Source organism: Falco peregrinus, chromosome 4 (genome assembly GCF_023634155.1).
Source record: "Falco peregrinus isolate bFalPer1 chromosome 4, bFalPer1.pri, whole genome shotgun sequence".
NCBI lineage: Eukaryota > Metazoa > Chordata > Aves > Falconiformes > Falconidae > Falco > Falco peregrinus.
Window position 1 is genome coordinate 93,626,238 of NC_073724.1, and position 22,981 is coordinate 93,649,218.

A 22,981-nucleotide genomic window follows, 5' to 3' on the forward strand; every position below is an offset into this window, starting at 1 on the left:
GGCTCGGGGAGCCAGCACCCACCGCCCCAGCTCCAGGAGGGCTCTGGGAGCGGGACATCCCACCCCCCCTCCACCAGGAGGGCTCGGGGAGGCACCGCCGCGCCCCCCCCCCACCCCCGCTCCCCCCCACCGGCGCCGCCGCCGCCCGGCCCCTTGCCCCTGGCCCCGTCCGCGGCCCCGCAACTGCGCCGTCCGCGGCGGGTCCCGCCCGGGGAGGCGGCGGCGGGGGAAGGGGGAGGAGAGGCGGCGGAGTGCGCTGCCTCCCGAGTAATCAAACAGGGGGAGAGAGGAACGTGCGGAGGAAGGGAGGGAAGGACGGGCCGGGCTGGGGAGGGTCCCGGTCCCGGTCCCGCCCGCCTCGGAGCGCTCGCGTCGCCTCCGCGCCGGGACCGCGGGGAGAGTCGCTTGGGGCGGCCGCCACCCGCCAGCCCCGCGCCCCGGCTCAGCGCCCATGTGCTCCCGGCAGCCGCGGCGGCCAGCCCCCGCGCCCGGCCTGTCAGTAAGTAGCCCTTCGCCTCCCCGGCACCTTGACCGGCCCCATCCCGGCACCCCCCGGACCCCCTGTCCTCCCGCCTCTTCCCGGGCCCCCGCCCTCCCGCACTCCCTGGGCTGCTGCATCCCCTGCCCTGCCGGACCTCCGGCGCCCCCTTCCTCTCCCGGACCCCTGCCCTGCCGCGATCCCGGTACGCTGCATCCCCTGCACGACTCCGTATCCCCGAGCCCTCAGAGCGTCCTTCCCCTGCCCGACCCCTACCCACCCTGCACGGCCACATCCACTGCACCCACCGACCCCTTTCCCCTCTCGGATCCCCATTCCCGGTCCGACACCCTGCCCGGCCGCATCCCTCGCCCGTTCCACCGGACCCTCCAGGCTCCCTTCCCCTGCCTGATCCCCAGCCCTCCCATACCTTTGCCTTCCCGCATCCTACCCCTCCCGGGCCCCCGTCCTTCCCGGATCTCCCTGCCACCTTGGACCGCTCTCCCTTTCCGCCCCCCACTGTTTTCCCTGCTCTCCGTCCTCGCTGCCCCCGGGTCCCCTGCCCTCCCTGCATCTCTGCCTTTCCAGCCCTTCCCCGGCCGCACACCCTTTTCTCTCCAGGACCCCCTCCCCTCCCAGCCTGCCCCTCCAGGACCCCCTCCCCTCCCAGCCTGGCCCTCCCGGAGCCCCTGCATCCCAGCCCGCCCCTCCCGGTCCCCCCCCACCCCCCGGCCCCGCGGGCGCGGCGCCCCGCACCTTCCCCTCGCATCACCCCGGCGAGTTTTGCTTCCCGGCCGCCGCCTTCCCTCGGGGGAAGCCGGATCTCTCCGCCGCCCCCTCCTACCCCCGGAGGGGGGGGAGCGGGGTTTCGAGGCCGGAGGGGCGAGTCCGCCTCCTCGGAGAGAAGCCCCGGCTGTGGGCTGGCAGCCCCCGGGGAGGCAAAGCAGCTGCCCCGCTGGAGCCGGCGGGTTTGCAGGGTCCTGCCCCTGGAAGCTTCCATGTTGTCCCCTATTTCCAGCCGTACCTCCTCCCCCGATTCAGGGAAAGGTCTTCCCCAAGTGACCCACTTTGCCTTAGACAGTTGGTGCCACGCCAAGACAAGGGCAGATTCTTCTCCAGAAGGTGCCTCTGGAGGGACGGAGGCACCCTGTGCCCATCTGCCAAGTTTTTATTCCCAGGGGTTTGGTGTTTTGCAGGTTGAAAGGCATTTATTTGTGCAGCTAGGCTACAAGTAGATAGGTGTATACTTCTTGAGTAGCAGCATAGGCCTTTTTTAACATTATAGAAGAGTTTTCTTAGCATTTTAAAAGTAAACAAAACTTTCTTGTGGTGCACATGCTTAATTTCACTTACAGGCTCTTTCTCTGCATTCCCTCCTTGTGCTGAAGGAGTATTAATTTTATTGCTTGTACGTGAATTGAATTCACTGATTGGCATCTGATCACGTTTAGAAAAAAAAAAAAGCTGTAAATAGCTATCGGAATTAGTTTGGCAGCAACTGTGAGAAATGATCATAAATTTACAAAGGCAGTTGGAGTAGTGATCCAGCCAGGATTTAACCAGAAATACACCCCCAGTCTCAGGGAAGCAGCTTGTAGGTTTCTATGACAGTCAAATGCACTTGGTCACACTGGTTGTGAGCTTAGAGGCTGGGAGCTGTCGGAGAAGGATGCAGTGTGATTAAGCCTCCTGGGTTTGAGCTGGAAAGAGGCAAAGAAGACAAGGAACTGGGCTGAGTGCAAGCAGGAATATTATGAGACACCCCCGTGTTTTAATCATATGCTGCTTGAGATTGTGTGGGAGTGAATCCAAAAGATGTGGCAATACCTTCACCTAGCAGGTGCCCATCTGGATTTGGGGCTCCTGGTACTTTTGGACATCAGGTGATAAAAGGCTCCTTTTGCACAGGGATGCCAACAACTTAAAGGAGTGCTGGAAAAAATGTCAGCTCATAATACTTCTCTCGGGGGTGTTAATGAGGTTTACTTCTGCCACAAGGGTCTGATCTTGAATAGGCTTTGGCACTGCAGGTGGTTTTGCGCTGAAGCTGTGGGGCCATGTATAATGTGAAGTACCTTCCCCAGGCATTGCAGGAGGACGGCCTGACTAGCTAAGGGTAAATGAGACCTCACCTTTTTTTCTCTGTCGGTACGGGAAAGATTAAGATGTACGGTACAGAAAAGTGAGTAGGCAAGTACATGGGGAGCCCCTGAAGGTGGCTGCAGAGCATTCCTGGCTGTGCCGGCCGGGCTGCCTCCCACCACCGCCCCCGGCAGCTGGTATCGCTGACAGCGATTCTAGTGGCTGCTTGCAAGGATGGAACAGAAAAGTTAGATGTCTTAATGAAAAGTCCTGTAGGAAGGGAAAACACTCTGGCAGACAAACATTTTTTTCTAGTGTCGGTATTACTGAACTTGTATTTTTCTCCCTTTTTTTTTGTGTATTGCTATTTAATTAAGGACCTTTGACTTCATGATGGGAGGAAACATCCACCCGGCTGTTAGGATCCAGGCTTCTCCCAGCGCAGGGATTTGTCAAGGCTGAGAGACTCTGAATTATACATAAACCTCTGAAACACACAGCTGCTTTTCTGTCTCTCCATCGCGAGGGGCCTTGGAGCAGATACAAAAATGGCATCCAGCCTCACCTGTGCCGGCATCGTCTGGGCCTTCCTCTCCTTCCTCTGCGCTGCCACCTCCTGCGTGGGCTTCTTCATGCCCTACTGGCTCTTGGGGTCTCAGCTGGAGAAGTCGGTTTCCTTCGGCACTTTCCGGAGGTGTTCCTACCCGGTGCGGGACGAGAGCCGCCAGACGACTGTGATGGTGGAGCAGTGTGGCCGCTACGCCTCCTTCCAGGCCATCCCGAGTGCCGAGTGGAGGATCTGCACGGTGGTGACGGGCCTTGGCTGTGGGCTGCTTCTCTTGGTGGCCCTGACGGCACTCATGGGCTGCTGCGTGTCTGAGCTCATCTCCAGGACCGTGGGAAGGGTGGCAGGAGGCATCCAGTTCCTGGGGGGTAAGTGCTTATGCGGGGAGGGGATGGGGGTGTCCAGGCTAATGGTTTACATGTGTGGAGATTCTTCTGGTGCTTTGGGATGAGGAGGGGGTGAATCAAACTTCCTGCTAGTGAGGGAGACACACTGGGGTCCCTTGATGGTTGAACTGGTTGTCTGAATGGCTGAACATGGCCCAGAGCTACAGCTGCCTGTGGTCGCTCTCTGGTGCTTAAGTACCTGTCTGGTCATTGTGCAACTTTTGAGAGTTGTGTGGCAAGTTGACTTCTGTGGTCCAGCATCTTTGCAGCAGTTTGTGGGGCTGTAGTTTCCAGCAGAGATCGCTGGGATGGAGGTACCTGGAGAAGCATGGAGGCTGCGGAGCCTCGTGGAGCATCATGATTTTGCAGAGGAGAGGCTGTTATGTGGGAACAACACATAACACTCTCTTCTTTCTCCTTCCTACCCCCATCACTGGCAGAGCTCCCTCCACCTCTGCTCTCTGTGGCTGCGTGGATCTGGTAAAAAGTCTGTGGCCCAGGTTTGAAGTGGGGATTGTTTGTTCCTGGTGGAGGTAGCCCAGCATCTGCCAGGAGGCCCCACTGGGCTGTCTGACCCCATGCTACCTGCTGATGCCGCTGCATGTTTGTTGAGTTCATGGGCTAGACAGTGTGTGGGAGAATTACCTCCATTCTTTTTTTAGCTGGTAATTGTATGGAGTATTTGTAATTGTGGAGTATTTTAAGGGTATGAGACAATAAACAGGATCCTCAAGTGTGTTTTTTATAGGGCAGTTTTCCCAGTAAGTCATCACTCTCTTGTCATCAGTGACATGTGGCTCAGTGGCACTCGCTTTTGCCTGGTGCAAGCTCTCCCCCACCCTCATGCACTCACTCTCACAAGGGGATGTGTTTTCCCGAGCTTTGGGTGCTGGGGCAGCACAGGCACCGGTGTTTCAGGTGCCCTGCAGCATCTGGTCCCAGCCAGGCACCCCAGCTCATGCCCCAGAGTAGCAGGCAGCAGCGGGACTCCTGCCTTTCTCCCCTCCGAACAGAAACCTGTCCCGCAAGGGCAGTCCAGCTACATGCCGAGTCTGCAGCCCTAAGGAAGCACAAGACAAAAACCCCACTACTGTCCAGTGCAGGGTAGACGGCCAAGGGAAGAAGGAAAGGGCCCTGTGGCAAGCTTCCACGATGGTGATGCCAGCGTAGCTCCCCCTTGGCCACAGGGCGCCCTACCTCCAACTCTTTGAGTAGTTTCTGTACTTTAGAGCAAGCTGACCCTGTCACTTCACCCTTCCCTCAGCTTTGCAATGCACAGGCATTCCTGTGTTTAATCTGGCTGACAATTTGAAAGTGCAGCAGCTGCTGGAGAGTTAACTGCTGGGAGCTACTGCTTCTTGAAGCCTGCTCCATAGTACAATGCCGGCTGGGCAGCCAGGCGGTGGAGGGGATTTTTGGTTTGGTGACACTCTGCGAGCTGGCTTGGTCTGGCTATTTTCACTTAGAGTCATCACGGGCTTGTGCTTTAACCACCCCCCTCTTTCCAACTGCTGGCTTGGCTCATCTGGTTTCAATTTGTGTTTGGCCCCTTTCTTGCAGCCGTGCTCCCCTGCCTGCCCACGGAGCGGGGCCGGCTGTGCCTGTGTCTGCTTACAGCCACTCCAGCAAATACAGCGTCTCCAGTAGTGGGTGGGCGACTGGAGCCCCGCTCCCCCATGACTGGAGTGGGCTGAAGGTGTGTACCCTTCTCGGAAGTAGGATGATGGCTCCCCTGCAAGGAGGGGAGAGTTCTCTCCAGACCATACCATGGCTACCTCTGGAGCTTGTCCCAGCTGACCAGGCAGCACCCCACCCCACTTGGAAGGGTGTGAGCAGGTAGTGCTTGTCCTTGGTAGATGACAATTCAAAGAAAGGTGAACTGGTGATATGTAACGAGAACTGCCAACAACTTTGCTTACAGTTCAGAAATTAGTTACACAGCATGTCTAATTTTCCCCTCTAGTGGCTTTTATGGTTGTCTCTCATTTCACTCAGCACTGCTGGAAGTGTGTAAGAAATGAAGGAAATGAGAACCCGTCATTTCTTAACCTGCTTAAAACCCAACATTGGAGACATGAGGGAGAGGCCAGGTTGTGAAAGCCAATAATTGGGATGAGCTGAAGGGTCATATTAGGGTAAAGATCGGATCCTTACATCCTTAATCAGATCCTTAGCTGCAATAAATCAGTACAGCTTCATTGTTTAAATGACATGACTACATTTATTCAAATGTCTAACTTAGGCACTATAATTATTAGGTTGTTTTATGTCAAGATAGCCACGAGCTGTTCGCCACCTTTGCTAACCGGCAATGTCAGCTCTTTGTTCCCTGTACTACAGTGGCAGGTTTAGTTATATACCACAATGTGTGCTTTGAATACGGCTCAGTGGCAGTACAGTGATTGTCATTTTAATTGGCCTCCACTTGGAGATCTAACCAAATGAAACCCTCACAAATATTTCTTTTTTTGATTGGGAAAAAAAACCACCCTCCTATCTTTATGTGAAGAAAAAGCCTGAGGAAATAAGGAGCCCACTGAGTGATGCTATTAATTCATCCTCAGTGTTAGGGCAAGGAGATGGCTAGGTGGTTTCACTTTCTGTTTCTTTTCATCTGAGTCGCCTGCACTGATGCCCTGTTGTGGTTCCTGCTCCGGTGGCGGAGGATGAGTGTTGGAATTATTTCTCTTGAACTTAGAAACCAGCTTAAAGACGTACTCTGTATAGCTAGTTTATGGCTTTAGTGGTGTTCCATTAACTTAGAGTCCAAGCAATTTTTTCAACATGACTTAAAAACACAGACTTGATGAGGAGCTAAGCCAATTGACAACAGAATATTACGGGAGGCCCAAGGGTGGGTGAGATGTACAAGCCCTTGAAGCTGTGGTGAGCCAAAGCACTAAGGTTGCTAAAACGAACTTACTCCAACATTATAAGCATTTTTACTGCTGTGAAGAGGTGGCAGAGAGGTTTGCTTACCAGAGGTGGTAAGCAGCCTGATCCTTTTCTAGCAGTGCAAAAGAGGAGTAACTAACTCCAAGTAGGTCAGTGGAATAACACCTGTATATAAAAGTCGTGCAGCTTGCACTAGCTAAACGGTGCCAAGGTTTTACAGCTGGGATTTCCCCAAGTTGTATGTGGCAACTAATGGGAGTGAATTATTCATAAGTGCTTATACCATAAATCTGCTCTTCTCATAAAATTTGAATGGCAGAACCTGCAAGAAACTGCAGATCCATGCAGAGTCAGAAGGGCTCTTTAGATATTGGTTGATCTTATGTACTCAGGCTGTGTTTACTATTTTGGATGATCCTGGCTACAGAGCATACATGTATCTTAAGATGATGCTGGGATGATACATGCCGAGTTTCTGTTCTTAGTAGGAAGATGGCATCATAGACTTTTCTTCCCGTTTGTGATTATGGGAACTGCTTCCTTTCCCATGCATGATCACATGGCAGCTCTGTAGCCGTTACAGTAATTGCTTATGTGAAAAACAATGCTATTTTTAGATTTTTCAAAGCCATTTTGGTGGTGGGTGACAAGAAGTAGCCAATGCTCCAAGGCCAGCGCTTTCTGCAGTGGTTGTCAGCAGTCTGCAGTCCATGACCGGCAGACTGCTGTTCTGGTGTTTCAGAACATGCTTCACAGTCATTTCTGTTGGATTGCTTTGAAGAACTGACAACTGAGGTGAAAGTTATGCTGTCTGTAACCTCTTGAGGGCACAGTTATGTAGATGGATACAGTCTTTACTGATAACAGTAAGTGCAGTGTTTCCAGCTGGTTTCCTTTGAATGTTTGGAAGACTGAGGCTTATATAATGTAGCTAGAACAGATTGCAAGGATGTATCTTTGACCATAACTATTGAGGGTATGATAGCAGGAAGCGAAGTTTAACAGATCTATGGAAAATTGGAATCTGTAATTATTGATCTTCTTTTCACTGTGCGGTAGCAAGTCAATTCCACTTAAATGGGGAGCCTAGAAATTTGCAGGTAGGTAGCTGAGATATGAAATACTAATCTGGTGAATAGTTTTACTCTCTGAATGCAGAGCAATGATTTTAAGAACATAGCAATAATTTTAGGAACATAATGAACTTAAAGGTTAGCTAGTTTTATGAGAGGCAGTGGATCAAAAGACATGAGTATTGCAAGGGTGCAATTTAAAGAGCGTTATGCTGGCAAGGTGAAGCTTTTCCTATGAATGGTCAGCACGCAGGAATTACAGATGAAATCTGCACTAGCTCAGAACTCCCTTTGGTTGTAAAGAACAGCTAAGCCAAGCTCAGAGGGGTATGAGTCCAAGGGAACAAAGCATGAAAACAACCTACTGACTTAGACACTTTTCTGAACCTGACACTGTGGCATGTTAGAAATGAGCAATCTGTACTTAAGATGATAGTACAAGCCATGTGGTCTGTACTATCATCTTAAGTACTGGTTGCTCATTGATTGTACTCAAGTAAAGCAGAAGGTTTGCTACTCCCTTCAGTAAATAAGAAAAGTTTTCAGCAGCGCCTTCTCTTCCTCTCCTCATTGCTCTATCTTACTTCTCTTGTGTCTCACAGAAGTGCTGAAATTCCTGAAACTATGGTCCTTGAATTGCTGGTTAGGAAGTCTAGGGACCTCTTGAAGTAGGGGGTGATGAAAGGAGCATTTGGTTATTCAGGAAAAAGGGGACACAGAACCTAACAACTTCTGATTTTGTCTCAAAAAAAAAAAAAAAAAAAAAAGTGGCATTCTGGAAAAGGGTCTCAGCACAACATGAAATTGCTGGAGAATCCTTCTCCAAGTGTCCTATGCCAATAGTGGCCATAATAGTTTCCATCACCCATAGGGTGCTCAGGGCAAGTGTTTGCTGGGTGCAGGCAGAATAATAAGGATTACTCCATCAAGATCAGGAGAGCACTGAGTATGGGTTGATGGCTCTGTGTTGTCTGTGTTGAAATCTTAGAGAAAGCCTTTGATACTTTGGGCTGGAGATTTTAAAGAGACAGATCCAAAGGAGATCTGCAAGTTGTTAATATATTAATGGCTCGATCTGACTTTGCAGGTGAGATGATCAAGGTCTAAAATGTATATAGAGTCACTGAAGACATGTTTCAGAAAATGTGGCTGACAGTCAAAGACAACCTGGGGGTCAAGGAGAACGAAGGCAGTCTCAGTTCTGAGACTTGCTAAGAAAAAGTCATTAGGGGCTTTGGTGAGGGTAGTTTCAGTTGACTACAGGGACTAGAAACTCCTGGGGAAGGTTTGTGTGGAGCTGGAGGAAAAGAACCGCAGGCAGTGACCAGTAACCATTATTTTGTCTGACAGCTGAAGTAAGACTCTCTGCTTTCTGCCTGGAAGACTTAAGGTCAGGATCATTTTCTGCCTGTAGGGAGAAAACATAACTGAGAAGAGCATTGCTGGGACAGGGAAGATCTGAGATGGTCGAGAGACTTCCTGGAAGGAAATGGCCACCCCAGACTCTTTTGTACTTCTCCCAAACCTATCTCATCCATTTCCCCCATCTGTACATATTCTTCCTGCCTCTTCCTGAAATTTGTACCTGCAAAAAGCCCAGGTATAAAACCATGCGAAAATGGCCTTTTAGTTCTTTCATCCTCTTTAGCCTAAAAATACTTCTCAAAAGGCTAACTTTTTGGGAGAGGCTAGGGAAGGGCATCTGCTTCTGTCCAACACCAAGCCCTCTTCTTCACCTGCAAGTTAGCTGCTCAGGGCTGTTTTGCCACATCTTCCTCTCTGTTTCCTCTTGTCAGATGCAAAGCTTCAGTGACTTTGCTGTGCTCATGTAGACATGTGACAGGGCAATCCTCATCCCAGGCAAAGACAAGCTGCAGGCTGGGTAGTAATCCAGTGTAAAGACACTGCAAGAGGGGCATATGAAAGGAACAGATGCCTCACCAGGATGCACAGAAGAGCAAACGAGGAAGACGGCACTGTTAAATGTTGCTAGTATGTGGTTGCATGTCATGGCATAGGCTCGTAGATTCAGCAGTAATAAGGTCAGCAGAAAACACTTCGCCTATTTAGTCTGAGGGCTGCTGTGGCATGGGATGTAGGATAGCCTTCGTATAATTTTGGGGTGAAAAAGAGTATATCTCTGAGAAAAAAAACTTCTAGTCTGAATTTAATTAACTTTGAGAAAAGCAGAATCTTCATAAGTTGTTTCAGTGGTGAATTACCCTGACTATTCTTCCAGATCATTAATGCAAATATTAAAAATGTAGCACCAAGAATATATCATTGAAAAATTGCGTTTTCTTGAGGAACTTTTTTAAGATCCAACCGTTAGATTGCTTTTAATCCATTTCAGATGTGCTATGTTGTATTTTCTTTACCAGAACAACCTGTATAGAAGCTGCTTCATAGCTGCTATATTTCACACCAGTTACATCTCCTGTTTTCTATAGGCATTCATCAAAAGATTAAGTGCAGAGTATAGTTTTGCATCTTCATCGCTTTTTGGCTTGACTTTGACTTTCTAAACTGCAACCTGTGGCTGCTAGTGCCTGTTGTCAGTATCTGTTTCCCAGCACCACAAGGTACCTTCACATACTGTGGTACAGCACAGAGTCAAATTATTTAGGTTTGGAGTCCAGAGGAGTAAGGCAGAGTTATTGTTTGGGAAGATGTTCAGAACAAGGGAACTTAGACAGTGATGCTATCTTAATGGATTTTGTAGCATATGTTTTATTGAAGATTAGCCCTCTCTCTCTCTCTGTGCTGTATTCAGACAGGAGTTAAAATATAAGACAAATTCAGGAGTGAAGCTGAACTGATATATGTCCTCTGTCGCTCTCAGTGTATAAATGACATAAATTCCAAGTCTTAATCAGAAGTAGCCTGTATTGCTTGAATCTTTCCTTTGTGCATGGTCTGCTGAGTGTGACTGGAGGGGAATCGAAGTTAGCAGGTACTTACCTGAAATAGGTAAAGAAAAGATGCAGACTTAGATTCTGTATATTCTTAAGAGACAATCCTGTTGCCCGTGGTTGCCTTCACCTTGCTCACAGAAGTTCCCACTGTAGTCTTGCTAAAGGCTGCTGCCCTCACAGACCGAACAGCACAGTTTCTTGTGTGATTGTTCCCTAAGGAGTCCCGCTGAAGGAGACCTGAGTTAGCAAAGATTTGCTGTTTAAGCTAATGCCAACCATTTTAACGAAGCAAGTTAGCAAGGAAGAATCAGTAATAAATATTACTGATCATGAAATGCATGAGTAGGCCATCCCTGCCAGCAAGGCTGTGAGCAGTACAGAGCAAGCAGGGTGTTGTAATGCTGTTGGAACAGTGGAGATGCAACTTGAAGAAGACAAAAGATGTGGAGAGTAGTTGTCATACTTGGTTGTCTCTGTTTTTTACTTTGTGTTCCCAACCTCTTCAGATAGCTTGGCTCTTTAGGTTTAGTAAGATTCCAAAATCTTACTAAAAAAGCATCAGGGCCCGTATGGGCTCCAAATTTTTGTGTGTCCTTTGAAGTTAGTGACACTTGGTACAAATGACATCAGTATTTCTATCCTAGAGGTAAGATTATTTGATTGTGACATTAGGCTAAAATGGGTGTGGTTCCAAGGCTAAGTTTCTTCTTGAAGAGTTACCCCAGTGAGTTAGCTTGTTTATACTGAATTGTGCTTCGAAACACACATTCATATTTGGGTTTTTGTTTTTTTTTTTTAATTATATTTACTTCTAATATAAATTCTGGCTAAACACAGGAAAAAAACCCAGAGAGCATGAAGAGTTTCAGCCTGGAGCAAATTCTGCAAGTTAGATTTTAGGTGCTTTGGAAGCACATTTGAAATGGAAACACTGATGTATTAGAAAAAATAAAAGATGCTGCTAAAATATTGGGAAGAATCTCTTCTCTTTGTTTTCCTATTGATGTTGAATACAAAAGTGATGTTTTGAATACTGCTGCAGCTGTGTTGGGTTTAAGCAGAATTTTGCATTAAGAACAGAATTTTTGATCTGAAGAAGTCCCGGAGTGCCCTTTTATTTATCTGTAGAATGAAGTTCAGACTTTTGCTTTTTTCCCCCCTCTTTTATTAGAAAGGAACAATGATGCTCAGCTCCTCCGTGATGCTTTTGATTTCAAAAAGCTTTGCTTGCATAACCTAATGAAACTTCTGAAAACATGAGGCAGGGGAGCAAATAATCTATTTTGCTGGTGTAGAGTCAAAGTAAATTCAGAGTTGCTTCACCTCAGATCCTTTGCATTTGTGTTGATTAGAACAGAATCTGGGTTAGGATTATCAATTTTGCTTCTGCATTGAAAGATATGGCTTGTGTTGCTTCCTGAGCTCCATGAGATATTTGAATATTGCCTTCATTTAGGCATCAAAATGTTTCAGTATTTTCCAGTGTGGATGAGGTCATATGTCCTACAGACAGTACAGGATTGTTCCCAATGGTGTATTTTCCAGGATTTTGTCCAGTCTGGTGTTATATGTCTGTGTAATACGTTTTTTTTCCTCTCATTTCTCTCAGGAAACTCAGCTTACTAGGCATTCCACTTGGATTTTTTTCACTGTATTCAATCTGCATTTTCCTTTCCTTGCTTACATCCTTTTACTTCTCCAATACACGGTTTTACCTTCTAAGCTCTTTGACTATGGCTTTATAAAGTTAAAAGTTTAGTTTAGTTTAGTATAAACTGAAAAAGTAAGTCAGTTTTCAACCTCTATCATAATTTCAGTGAAGTCAGGTGTAGAACTTGAGGGCAACCAGTTTTGTTTCCATGCAGTGAGCAGTTAGGAAGGAGCACTGTGTAATTAAGAAACACGGGATGTATTTGTGCAACCAAAACCCCACCCGCAGCTGCATGCCTTGCGGTAGACATCATGTTGGCTGGCTCCCTGCTCAAGGATTTCCTTTGGCTCCATGGAATACCTTTGTTGACTTCAGCGATGTTAAGCGTTTTACATTGCCCGAGTGCAAGGTCCTAAGTGACGTTCAGGTCATGTGGAGATGGTGGAGATGGCCGTAAGTCACAAAGGACCAAGGAGGACATCCTCTCCTTGGTCTTAGGTTTACTCTGCCACCACAAGACATCACAGGTCAGAGGGGCAATACTGCGTTTGACAGATCCCTTCTAGTAGCTGTGTTGGGTCAATGCACCCTGACAGTGCTGGTGGTAAGGCTGATTCACTTGACTTGATTAGATCTCATTTGCATTGTTTGTTCCACTGCCAGTTCCCTGATGTCACAGGTACACCTGAGAACAGAGACTTTTCATCGCCCCGGACTGGCTTTTCCTTAGAGCCTGACCTGCTGAAATCAACAGCAATATTCTTCTGTGGGACCCGGGGGAGGGCAGGGTCTGGAGCTCAGTGCCGTTGTTACTCATTGCAGCTAGTGGGATTTGGAGGACATTGCCGCTGTGTAGCAGTGCAGAGTCCTTCACGGGATGCCAGTTCCTACCTAATTCCCCAAGTATGGAATATTAATTGCAGCAGGACTAACGCCTTAGAACAAAACTCTTTTGTTGGGAGGGTTGCTGTACCGTAAGCTGAGTCCATGTTTTCCTGCATAAGCCTGATAAACCCCAGTCTTTCATGAGGACTGACCATTTTGAATTGATTTGCAGGTACAATTCTTTACTGGGCTAACAGACTTTTAAGCTTGGCAGTAGTTTGTAGGAATGTAAAGAAAACGTTAATGAAAGAAAGCATAAAAAATGACCTATTTGAAATTATGATTATTTTTATCTTGTAGCATGATCCAAAAGGGTCTAGAGAGAATGAAGCAGAAAATGAAGAGTTCTGATAAACGCTGTATCATTTCTGTAGTAATGTAAAGATTGGACCCTTTCCTTTGCAATCTGACAGTTCAGTTGTTTTGCATTGTCTCCCGATAAAGATACCTTTATAATATAAAGTGGTATTGTTGATTTGAGAAGAATGGTTTTCTAATAAATGTGAAGGGATATGGAGTTTCCCCCTTGCATTGAGGAGAAAGGATTTGAGATAAAGCCATGAATGATCGATCTGGAATAACAAAAGCTGCTTCTGAAATACAGCAAGCACCCTTGAAAGGATATGAAACCTGCTAACATAGTGGAGTGTAAGAAATAGCCTTACAGCTGCGATGAGTGCGCTGCCTGACTTCCTCACAAGTTCAGGCTTTTGACTGAATCTGCAACTAGCTGAAAACCTATTTCTGAATACTTTTTTAATATTTTTTTTTTTTTTTAAATGAGAATGAATTTGATATTCAGAGCATCACAAGCAGTTCAAGTCAAATACAATACAGCTGAATGCCAGTTACCGGGAAGGGTTGCCAGGACATACTAAAAAGTGCTTAGCTTTGGGAATCTATAGAAACCGGGGTAGTATGAAGTTGATGGACCTTTGTGAGTGTCTGTGTGAAAGGAAGCTTCTTTGTACTTAGTGTCAAACTTTGCTGTGACCCAGCCCAGGTGCTGCTGCATGGGTACAAGCTTTAAATGCTGTTTGGAGATTAGGACATCTGCCTGGTAAATTTGTACAAACATCCTCAGCAGTACTGTGTTACTTCTGTTACAGTGGTTGTGTTGTAGGAAATTCTAGAAATCCATCGTGCTGGGGGAAGAAACAGCGCCAGCTGCTACTCGGAAGAAGTTCTAGCTGAAACCAAGTCAGACCAGGAAACTGAGGGAGTTTACTGCATTTTTAATATGATAAGAGCTGAACTTGACTAATTTCTTGTGCACTTTGTAGAGGAGTAAGAGGAGACCTCTAAATGTAGAGGCTTAGTAACAGATAACAAATGTATTACTTTTATGGGCAGAGTTCCCTTTTCAGAGAACCTGCATCCCTCTAAAAGCTCTTTTACTTCAACTGGATCCTCAGAAAGGTATGAGCAGAGGTGGGAGCAGTCAGAGACCAGGGTTACAGCAGGCAAAGCCGGCCAAGGAGGGCAGGGTGCTGTGATGGGGGGGGGGGGAGCAGGCCGAGGGGGACGGGGGTGGCTGCCAGGGGAGAGGAGCTTCACCCCCTTGTAAAGCTCCATTTGCTGTGCCTCTGGTGCTGCTGACTTGCAGAGGGTCTTTCAGGTGTTCTGTGAGTTACATGCAGGAAAATAGAAAACTTAAGACTTCTCTTCCGTAGCATGTTTTAGATTTGAAGGAATTCTGTTAGTTTTCAAGTCCTTTTACCAGCACAGCAGTAAAAACATGACAAACTGCACTAAATAGTGGGGTAAAGCTCTTTACAGCCAAGACAAACCCCCAAACCATTACAGGCATATTCTGCCAAGAACCTGCAAGAGGTTGTTATAAAAGACAGGGCATTTTTACGAGAACTCATTTTGTAAGAAACCCAATGGCTGGCTTTGGAGGGCTTTGTTCAGTAGTGGAAATCTCTCCAACTAGAAGCTTGCTCTCTGGAAAGTGTTCCAGGGTTACTGGCAGTCCAGTGAGAGCAGAATCTGGCCAGGCTGCTGGTTTGAGCAGGGTGTGATGATGAAACCCATCAGTGAGGCAAAGGTGCAGTTCCGGAGCCTCTCTGTGTGGCCTGGGGCCAAGCCAAATACTGGTGTGCCCTTCTCATCTGTCCCCCAAACTACTTGTAACTCCCCAAGCCACTGAACTAATGAATGTAGCTGAAGCTGTTTCTGACAGAGATAGGCTGCACAGCTTTTTTGTCCCTTGCCCTCAACTGGAGTTTGAGGGATTACTCCCATAAATGAATGCAAGCACAGTTCTGTTTGTGAGATCAGGCTTTTCTTAACACTGTTTCAAAATAATCCTATTATAATAATTAAGGAGTAGAATGGTTTCTTAACAGGCTGCAGCGGAGTGATGCTTTGGAAACCGTTCCCCTTGTGAGCACTGAGCTATCTGTTAAACAGAGTCCTTCTTTTCCTGCGTTAGTGTTATCTTCTATTTCCTATTCTTCATTGACTCCAGCTCATTCCCCAGGCTGTGGAAGGGAACACCATGGCTGAAGACTGTTTATGCTGAGCTATTCACAACTCTGTTTAGTTTGTTCCTCTTTTCCATAACAATTTGCAGTAAAAACTGTGTCAGGAAAGAGCTTGGTGACCTGAGAGGGCTGGGACAAGCCTTACACTGGAGATGGCAAATTCCATTTCAGGCCACTAAGCCGGAGATCCGGTGCTAAGAACACAGGAAGCTGGGAGGATAAATACTGTAACTTTTCATCTCATGCATAAGAATTGCAGTCTGTTTTTATCTCATGATAGAGAAAAGTCATTCTGCTTATCTCATCTAACATAGTGGCTAGTCTGATTACAAGCTTCCCTGCTTGGCACCTTTTTAAATTCAATTTGGCTGCCTGTGCCCTTGGCACACAGTGGGTTTCATTAAATTTCACAGCAGTTAGTTTTCATTCCCTCTGTGACACCTTTTTATCAACATTTGACTCTAGTGTAATTTCAAGCAATTGTGCTTTTTTTGAGAAGTGCTTGTACCATAATAATTTGGCAGAGTAGTTTGGGGAAGACAATTCAGACACTGTTGCAAATCTGTGTAGAAAACTAATATATGTGAAGCCAGGTCAGCTTGCAAGTTTTTCACATATGATAAGAAAAAGGAGCTGCTTCCCTTCCTTCTCTGGAGTTATCACTGACGACTGTCAAAAATGCAGTTAAAGTGCTTGCTGTAAGAGGCAAATTTTATTTCCTTCAGGCTAACCACAGCTTTATTTTAAATGCAGAGCTAGTGGACTGCTGCTGGATTGACAATTTGCGTTTGTGAGACAAGCCTTCTGCAACATGGGCTGCTTAGCAAGTCTGTGTGAGTTTTCTTTTCAAAAACAGATGAAGAAGCTGGTTTGTTAGGAAAATGTGTGTATATGAGTGCAGGAATATGGTTGTTTTCTTTTTAGTATCGGATACTCAGCGCCTGATAGGTGGGTGGGGTGAGGGAACGTGAGCACCCCAGCATGGACCTGGCATCTCTTGTTGACATCACTGCTACCCCCCTCCCCAGTGCTGAGCAGCATTTTCTCAAGTCTGTGTCTAAGGCAGATGCTGGGCAGATTTATAGAAGTATAAGTAGTTTGGTGTAAGTGTAAGTGGTTTTGAGGTGCACTCTAAAAGGTCTTTATTTGCAGAGTGGCAGCCCTTCTGAAGTGCTGGCCCTTTTTCAGTCTGCCAAACTGAACATCCAATAATAATGTGTTACGGTTCCTCAGTAAAATTTTTAAAAGTACCTAATTAAAAATTAATTCAGAGTGAAGCTTAAGAGTTCTTAAAAGTGAGCTCTGTGTTCAGAGGTAAGAGAGTGTCAGACCTGGGCCTCACTGCAAGCCAAGGGCAGCCAAGCTTGGGGGACCATAAATCATTTTCAGAATGAGATTTCTGATTGATGAAACTTTTCCTTGTTCCCTTTAGAAGGTATTAGTTGAAGTCCTTTAATTTTAACTAATGGAGCATCTTGCTTTCCTTTGCCCTAAGGTCTCCATAGTTCCTTTGTAGACAAAATGTTTCAAAATTAACAAGAGTCTGCACTTCCTAAAACACCTCAGGTTTTCCTCTAAACACCTCAGGAAAGCTGGGGGTTATGGGCAGCTCCCTACCTCCTTGACAGGAGGGACCTTTGTGCTCTGTATCTCCTGCTGGGAGAAGACCTGCTGAGGATTTTCCTCAAGAAGCCCCTCTTTCTTGAAGGGTTCCTGTGGGAATGTTTGCTGGGATGGGGCTGGTCAGCCCTATGCATACACACACCAACATCTTTTTGGTGGGTAGGCTGACTGTAGTTTACATGTCGGGCACTGGCTTGCGTTTACTGGGAAGGAGGAGGCTTAGCTGTGCCAAGGAAGCCAGACTGTCTGCTAGCAGTGTCCCAAACATCCCCCGTGTCTCGGGAGGGCAGTGGCTGCTGTGAGGGCTGGTGCTCCAGGTGCCACTTCCAGACAGCGAGCCAGGTACGCAGCCTGTGCAAATTGGCACGGTGCTGCTGAAATCAGCCTCAGCTTGGATCTGGCTGGAAAAGGTGGCCTCACCCTTTCTTCTGGGGATAGAAAACATCTTTCCAGAGCACAGTTTCAGTGCACGGACCTCTGGCTACAGACTGAAATCTTGCTTGTTTTTTCCAGGTTGGCTGAGTACATTGGTTTATGGATGAAGGCATAACTAATAGTTTCTGTTAGTTTCTGTGAGCTTTTTTTTCCTACTAAGCTGAACATAAGAATACAGAATATTCTTTGTCGTAGTATGAAGGCATGGAGTTCAGGATCTTCACTCGGTATTTGCAGCACCAAATGCTCCATTTTAAGTAGGAGACCTAAAGTAGCATACTGTTCAGCGATAAAATGGCTCTGGGGAAAGTTTCTTCCTCTTTCACATAATGTTTAGTTTATAACCTGAAGTCTGGAGATTCCTATACATTTTATACCTAGTGTAATGGTAAAGGTTTAAACTGAAAAATCATATTGTGATTGTGATCTAATTATGCAGATATCTGATAGACAGGGTTATTTTAGACATCAATATTTACAGAAACATTTTACCAATGTGGCCAGTGGCAGATCTGAAAGAGTAAATGATCAAAAGATTATTTGAGAATCCATGTAAATGTAAACCCTAGAAGAGGTATGTTTTCATATTTTGTATCTTAGAAGACAGTAATACAAGACTACGGCCTTTTTTTCCCCAAGATGATATATTTCATTATCAATACTGATGAATACCAGACTTGGTGGGCCTTCAGCTAGAAAGAAACAAGACTGATAATGCCATGTGGATCCTGACAGGCGTCTCTGAGTATTTATGGGCCCTGATATATGTGCAATCTATGGATATTTCACAACTGATTAACATTTCTGAACCTGAGTTAAAGTTTATACTTGGCATTTCAGTAGTGTCAAGGCAAAATTAATCAGAGCTCAAAAGATATGTGGTTTTACTGACATGCTAGTGTCAGTGAAAATATAAACCACTGAGAAATAGCCTGCTGCAAGACAGAATCTAACCTGGATTTTGGAAGAAGATCTGCAGAACTGGTTTACTGCCATGGATGGTCTCCGAGGTGGTGTGCAATGGTGTAGCTGGCATTTACTGACTAAGGTACCAGCTTAAATGACTCAGGGCTCTGCTGAGTTTTATGTCCTGTAATAAGTCACTTGCAAATCTTCTTACTTGTGAAACATTAACATATTAAATATGCAAACTAATCTCTTGAAACAGTTCAGATAAGCAGCATTTTTAAATGTACCCAGCCAAGATGTTTTTCAGTCAATGAAGCTCAGCAAGCAAATGTTTCATTTCAATGGCCCTCATGATAATAGTCAAAATTTATACTTGGTTGGATTTTAGGCTGTATGGCTGTCTGTCTTTGTAGTAAAAATAAGAAAGCAGAATGAATTTGTCATCGAGAGGTTTTTTGGGTTTTTCTGTTTATCTTTGTTTTAAATAGGTCAATGAGAGTCTTTACACATTTCAAAAGACTGTTAATTCAGCCTCAATGAAAGCTGTTAGGATCCAGTTTGAAAAGCATCAGATCAAATACTATGCCTTTTAAGACATCATGCTTTTTATTTGTTCTGTAAAATAAAACCCTGAATGAGGGGTAAGCAGTAGTTTTGTTTTAGTAACACCTAGTATCTGTAGAAAGAGAAGATGGACTGTGTGCCTGTGGGTCTCTGTTTCCCAACAGAAGGGCCGTGTACCCCTGCCGGGTGTGCTGGAGCTGGCCAGCGTTATTAGGCGGAAAGGGAGCATAAACTAGTTTTGAATCAGTTTTGAAACTGCAAATCTTTTACATTATTTTCAGCCTGGAAGAAACCATGCAGTGAATAGGGCAAAAGTAAATAAATCAGAGAATCCACTGCCACTCCAAACTCTGAAGCCAAGGCAGCTAGAGAAGACATAGCAGGGGAAGAATTTGGGTTGAAAGAGGGGTTGGACTGTATTAGATTCTTTCCCCTAACTTTTTATATTTTCCAGCTTACTTGTTGTGAAAGTTGTCTTAATTTAGACTTTTGCAAGAGTATAACAGCCCCCACTACTTCCTTTTACCTCTGAATTTGGTACATGGTGGCCTACGTACCGATCCATTGACACAGTCACCTGGATTTGATCTTACATCTGGAAACCATTCGTGTCTCATGAAAGCTCTTTGATTCCTTTTCACATTTTTCTCTTTTCCTCCCAGGATGCTCTTTGAAGTACTTCATGCCATGTCCAGCAAGCATTCCTTAGTCACCATGGTAGTGGTTGCTCCCATTTTAATCCAGACTACTCAGATTCTCTTTAAAATATTGGAGATTTTTCTTAAACTCTAAAGATACAAGGACAATGGAGAATCTTCTGTCTTGCAAAGAGATGGTGGGAGGTGCTGCTTTATTATAATTATTATTTAATTTATATGATGTTTCAAATTAATACATAATATTAAATATAAATTATATATAATTATATGAATTTTAAAATTATATATAAAATTTTATTTATTTATTCATCCTTTCTTTCTTTCTTTCTTTCTTTCTTTCTTTCTTTCTTTTTCTTTCTTTCTTTCTTTTCTTTCTTTCTTTCTTTTCTTTCTTTCTTTCTTTTCTTTCTTTCTTTTCTTTCTTTCTTTCTTTTCTTTCTTTCTTTCTTTTCTTTCTTTCTTTCTTTCTTTCTTATAGAGAATACAACTTTATTTTGAAAATAGAGTGGGACTTCTGTAAACCAAAGGGAGAGGTAACATGGTTTTCAGTGTTTTGAACAGTACATAAATGAGAATGGAAAGCAAATGTCAGCACATGCCTACGGTCTCAACAGGTTTAAATGTGAATTCACAAGTTAAAATCAGATTTTTCATTTCAGCCTGTCTCCAAATACGCATAAGTAAAACCGAGAAGGCAGGTGCGTCTTTAACAAAGCTAATCAGTCTTTGAAATAGATAATGAGGGCAAAACAGGAGCACAAAAAAGGAAAATTTGAGGGAGCTTAAAACAGCATAATCCCCACCCCAACCCCCTTCACTATTTGGTTACACAATTTGATGTGGCAAAGTTGATTGACAGAATTCAATATCCTAAGTTATAGAAGTACCTTTCCATAAAATCTCTGTCTTCAAAGTGTCTCTTAGCATGCATGCAAGGAATATTATGTCCATTTTACAGATAGGAGGCTAGAAACTTATTGAAGGTTGCATATATATAAAACTTACATTTAAAAAAGCTTTGAGTAGAGGCCTTGTAAGTCTTAGGTTCATGAGCAGCCACTGAACCATCTGTCATACAGAAACACTACTAAAATATACGGGTATGGTAGTGTGCCTCTTCCTTACGCAAAGTTATGACTACAGGATTATCTGCCTGGCATTTTTGAGGCAGGCAGAAATTTATATTGTGTGCAGTCTGAGCTGGTGGTGGCTGTGCAAACAGTGTTGGTCGCAAGCTAACACACACTTTTTCTCAAGGCAATTTACCCTGTTGAGCTTCTTGCTGCCATAATTAAATGGGTTTTTTCAGTCTAGTTGTGCAGGCGGTGTGTCCTAACTGGCACAGCTAATTTTCTTTTCTTTGTGAAGCTCTTCTTGTAATAATAAGTGGTATCCCATGGTTCAAAAGAGGTCATAGCTTCTTTTATGTACAAAGATTATATATGCTTGTTTAGATGAGTGTTTTTCAGCCTTTCCTGACTGGTTGACTCCCTAGACTGCTGAAAGGCATGGTTAAGCTTGCTGTGTTTAGTTGCCTTTGGTGAACCCCTCACAAAGGTTCATGACACCTTGTATGGTCTTGGGTAACAGGCGGAAACTCACTGAAAGACCATTGTAAAAATAGTAAAATTTTCCATTCATAGATTTTTAGGTTAGAGCTGCTTTGTTGTATTTAGTTTTGGTACGGACATTTTGTTGTCTCTGTGTACAAAGAGCAATAATCCTGTATGTTTCTGGCCAGAAAAGCAAACAAACAAACAAACAAACAAGGAATAGCTCTGCCATGCAGATCAGAAAGGGGATTTTAGATCAAAGATCTTATGAAGCCATTATGTGGTCATCTTTTGTATACGTAAAATACATAATTTCTGCACTTTTAATCTGTTGCGCAAATGTGTATTTAGAAGATTAATGAAATGTGGATTATTATTCTTTCGAAAGACTTATTAGAGTGTTTTGCCGCACTTTCTAACTGGATCTTTCACACAAGCAATTAATAGCTCTGCAGATTACATGACACTGAACAAACAGTACTTTGCAGTAGGCTAGACAACATCATATTCACAAGGAAGAAAACATTTAAGACGAGTGAACATGCTTTTTGGGGTGGCACTGTACCTACTTCAGACCCTACATGTTCCTACCTGCTCCTGAGATATACCTGTGTTAGGGGAACATAGGTACAAAGCATTGCACAAAAGATCCCCCCCATTTTCCTGCATTTTAACCTTCAAGCTGCAGGAATCAGAGTTTTTCTTTCTCTCCTATTTTCTGATTTCAGAAGGGATGCTCAGCTAGGTACCTCAGCCAAGGGTGAACAATCTCATTGAAATACGCCACCATGTCTCCCTGCCAGTGCAAAGAGAAACAAACTTTCTTCCTCACAGCATTTTGGGGGGCAGCAGAAAAGCGCAGGTGCCCACAGCCAGGCTGACAGCCCCTGTACCACCCAAGAACTTCTTGTGTGAGGCATGGTGGCACAATTGATTGCTGTGGCTTGGTGTCTGCACCTGGGGTACCTGGTGGGGAACAGCAGTGCTTGGGTGTCGATGGAAATTTTACCTTTTGTAGGAGCGGGACCTCAATGTACTGTGTGGCATGATGACTTGGGGTCTATGTCTGATACCTGAAGAAGAACCAAGACGTTGATAAGCCTCACTGCAAAACTTGCAGGAAAGCCTGTACAGCTGAGCCGAGATCTAGTACAGCTAAAGTGACCCTCTGGCATGTCCCAGTGATGGTGTCTCTCTGGAGCTGTGCCTGTGAAGAACTGGGGCAGCTCCTTTATGTGCTGTGAAATAAGAAAAAGAGCCAAACAGAGTTTTGTGATAATGTGAATGCAAGATTAATTGGCACATGCAGTTAACAGAGGACACAGGGAGAATTTGCATTTGCATGTGGGAAGAGTGAGTCAGAATGGCTTTGTACCTGTTGCCTATTATGTGCGTCACGTATATTTGGTATTTTTAGTTTAATACTTCACTGTATTGTTTTCTTGATTATTTTAATTTTCTGAACTATCTCAGTGTGAAAACATATCACAGGAGATGCTGATACTTTTTATTTATGTAAGATGCTTAAATTATACTTCTGAAATTACTTACCTAGCATTTTATTTATCTTGCAATCATAATTATTCAGTGCCTCCTCCATCTGCTTTTATTTAATTATGACTGTAGCGACAGCAGCCACAAAGATAAGTCTCTTCAGGTTGATCGGTTGCACAGAGTGCCTTCCATGCACTGTAATGAGTTTGCTTGACACCTGGCAATTAAATGGAATAGGCTTTTTTTGTTGCTATTCATGGGGATTGGTGTGCTATCAGGCATCCAGTGATGTGGTTTGGTTCTCACATGCGTGGCAGGCTCTCTC

General features: G+C 45.1%; 1 protein-coding gene across 1 annotated transcript in view; it reads left to right on the forward strand.

The window, feature by feature from the left end:
• The first annotated feature begins 226 nt into the window (after window positions 1–226).
• Window positions 227–22,981, forward strand: part of LHFPL6 (LHFPL tetraspan subfamily member 6) — a 144,849-nt gene continuing 122,094 nt past the window's right edge. Inside the window, exons 1-2 of the mRNA XM_055803067.1 lie at window positions 227–499; window positions 2,938–3,493. Coding sequence (XP_055659042.1) covers window positions 3,109–3,493 — 385 coding nt within the window. The 5' untranslated portion in view covers window positions 227–499; window positions 2,938–3,108. The remainder of the gene's footprint in view (window positions 500–2,937; window positions 3,494–22,981) is intronic.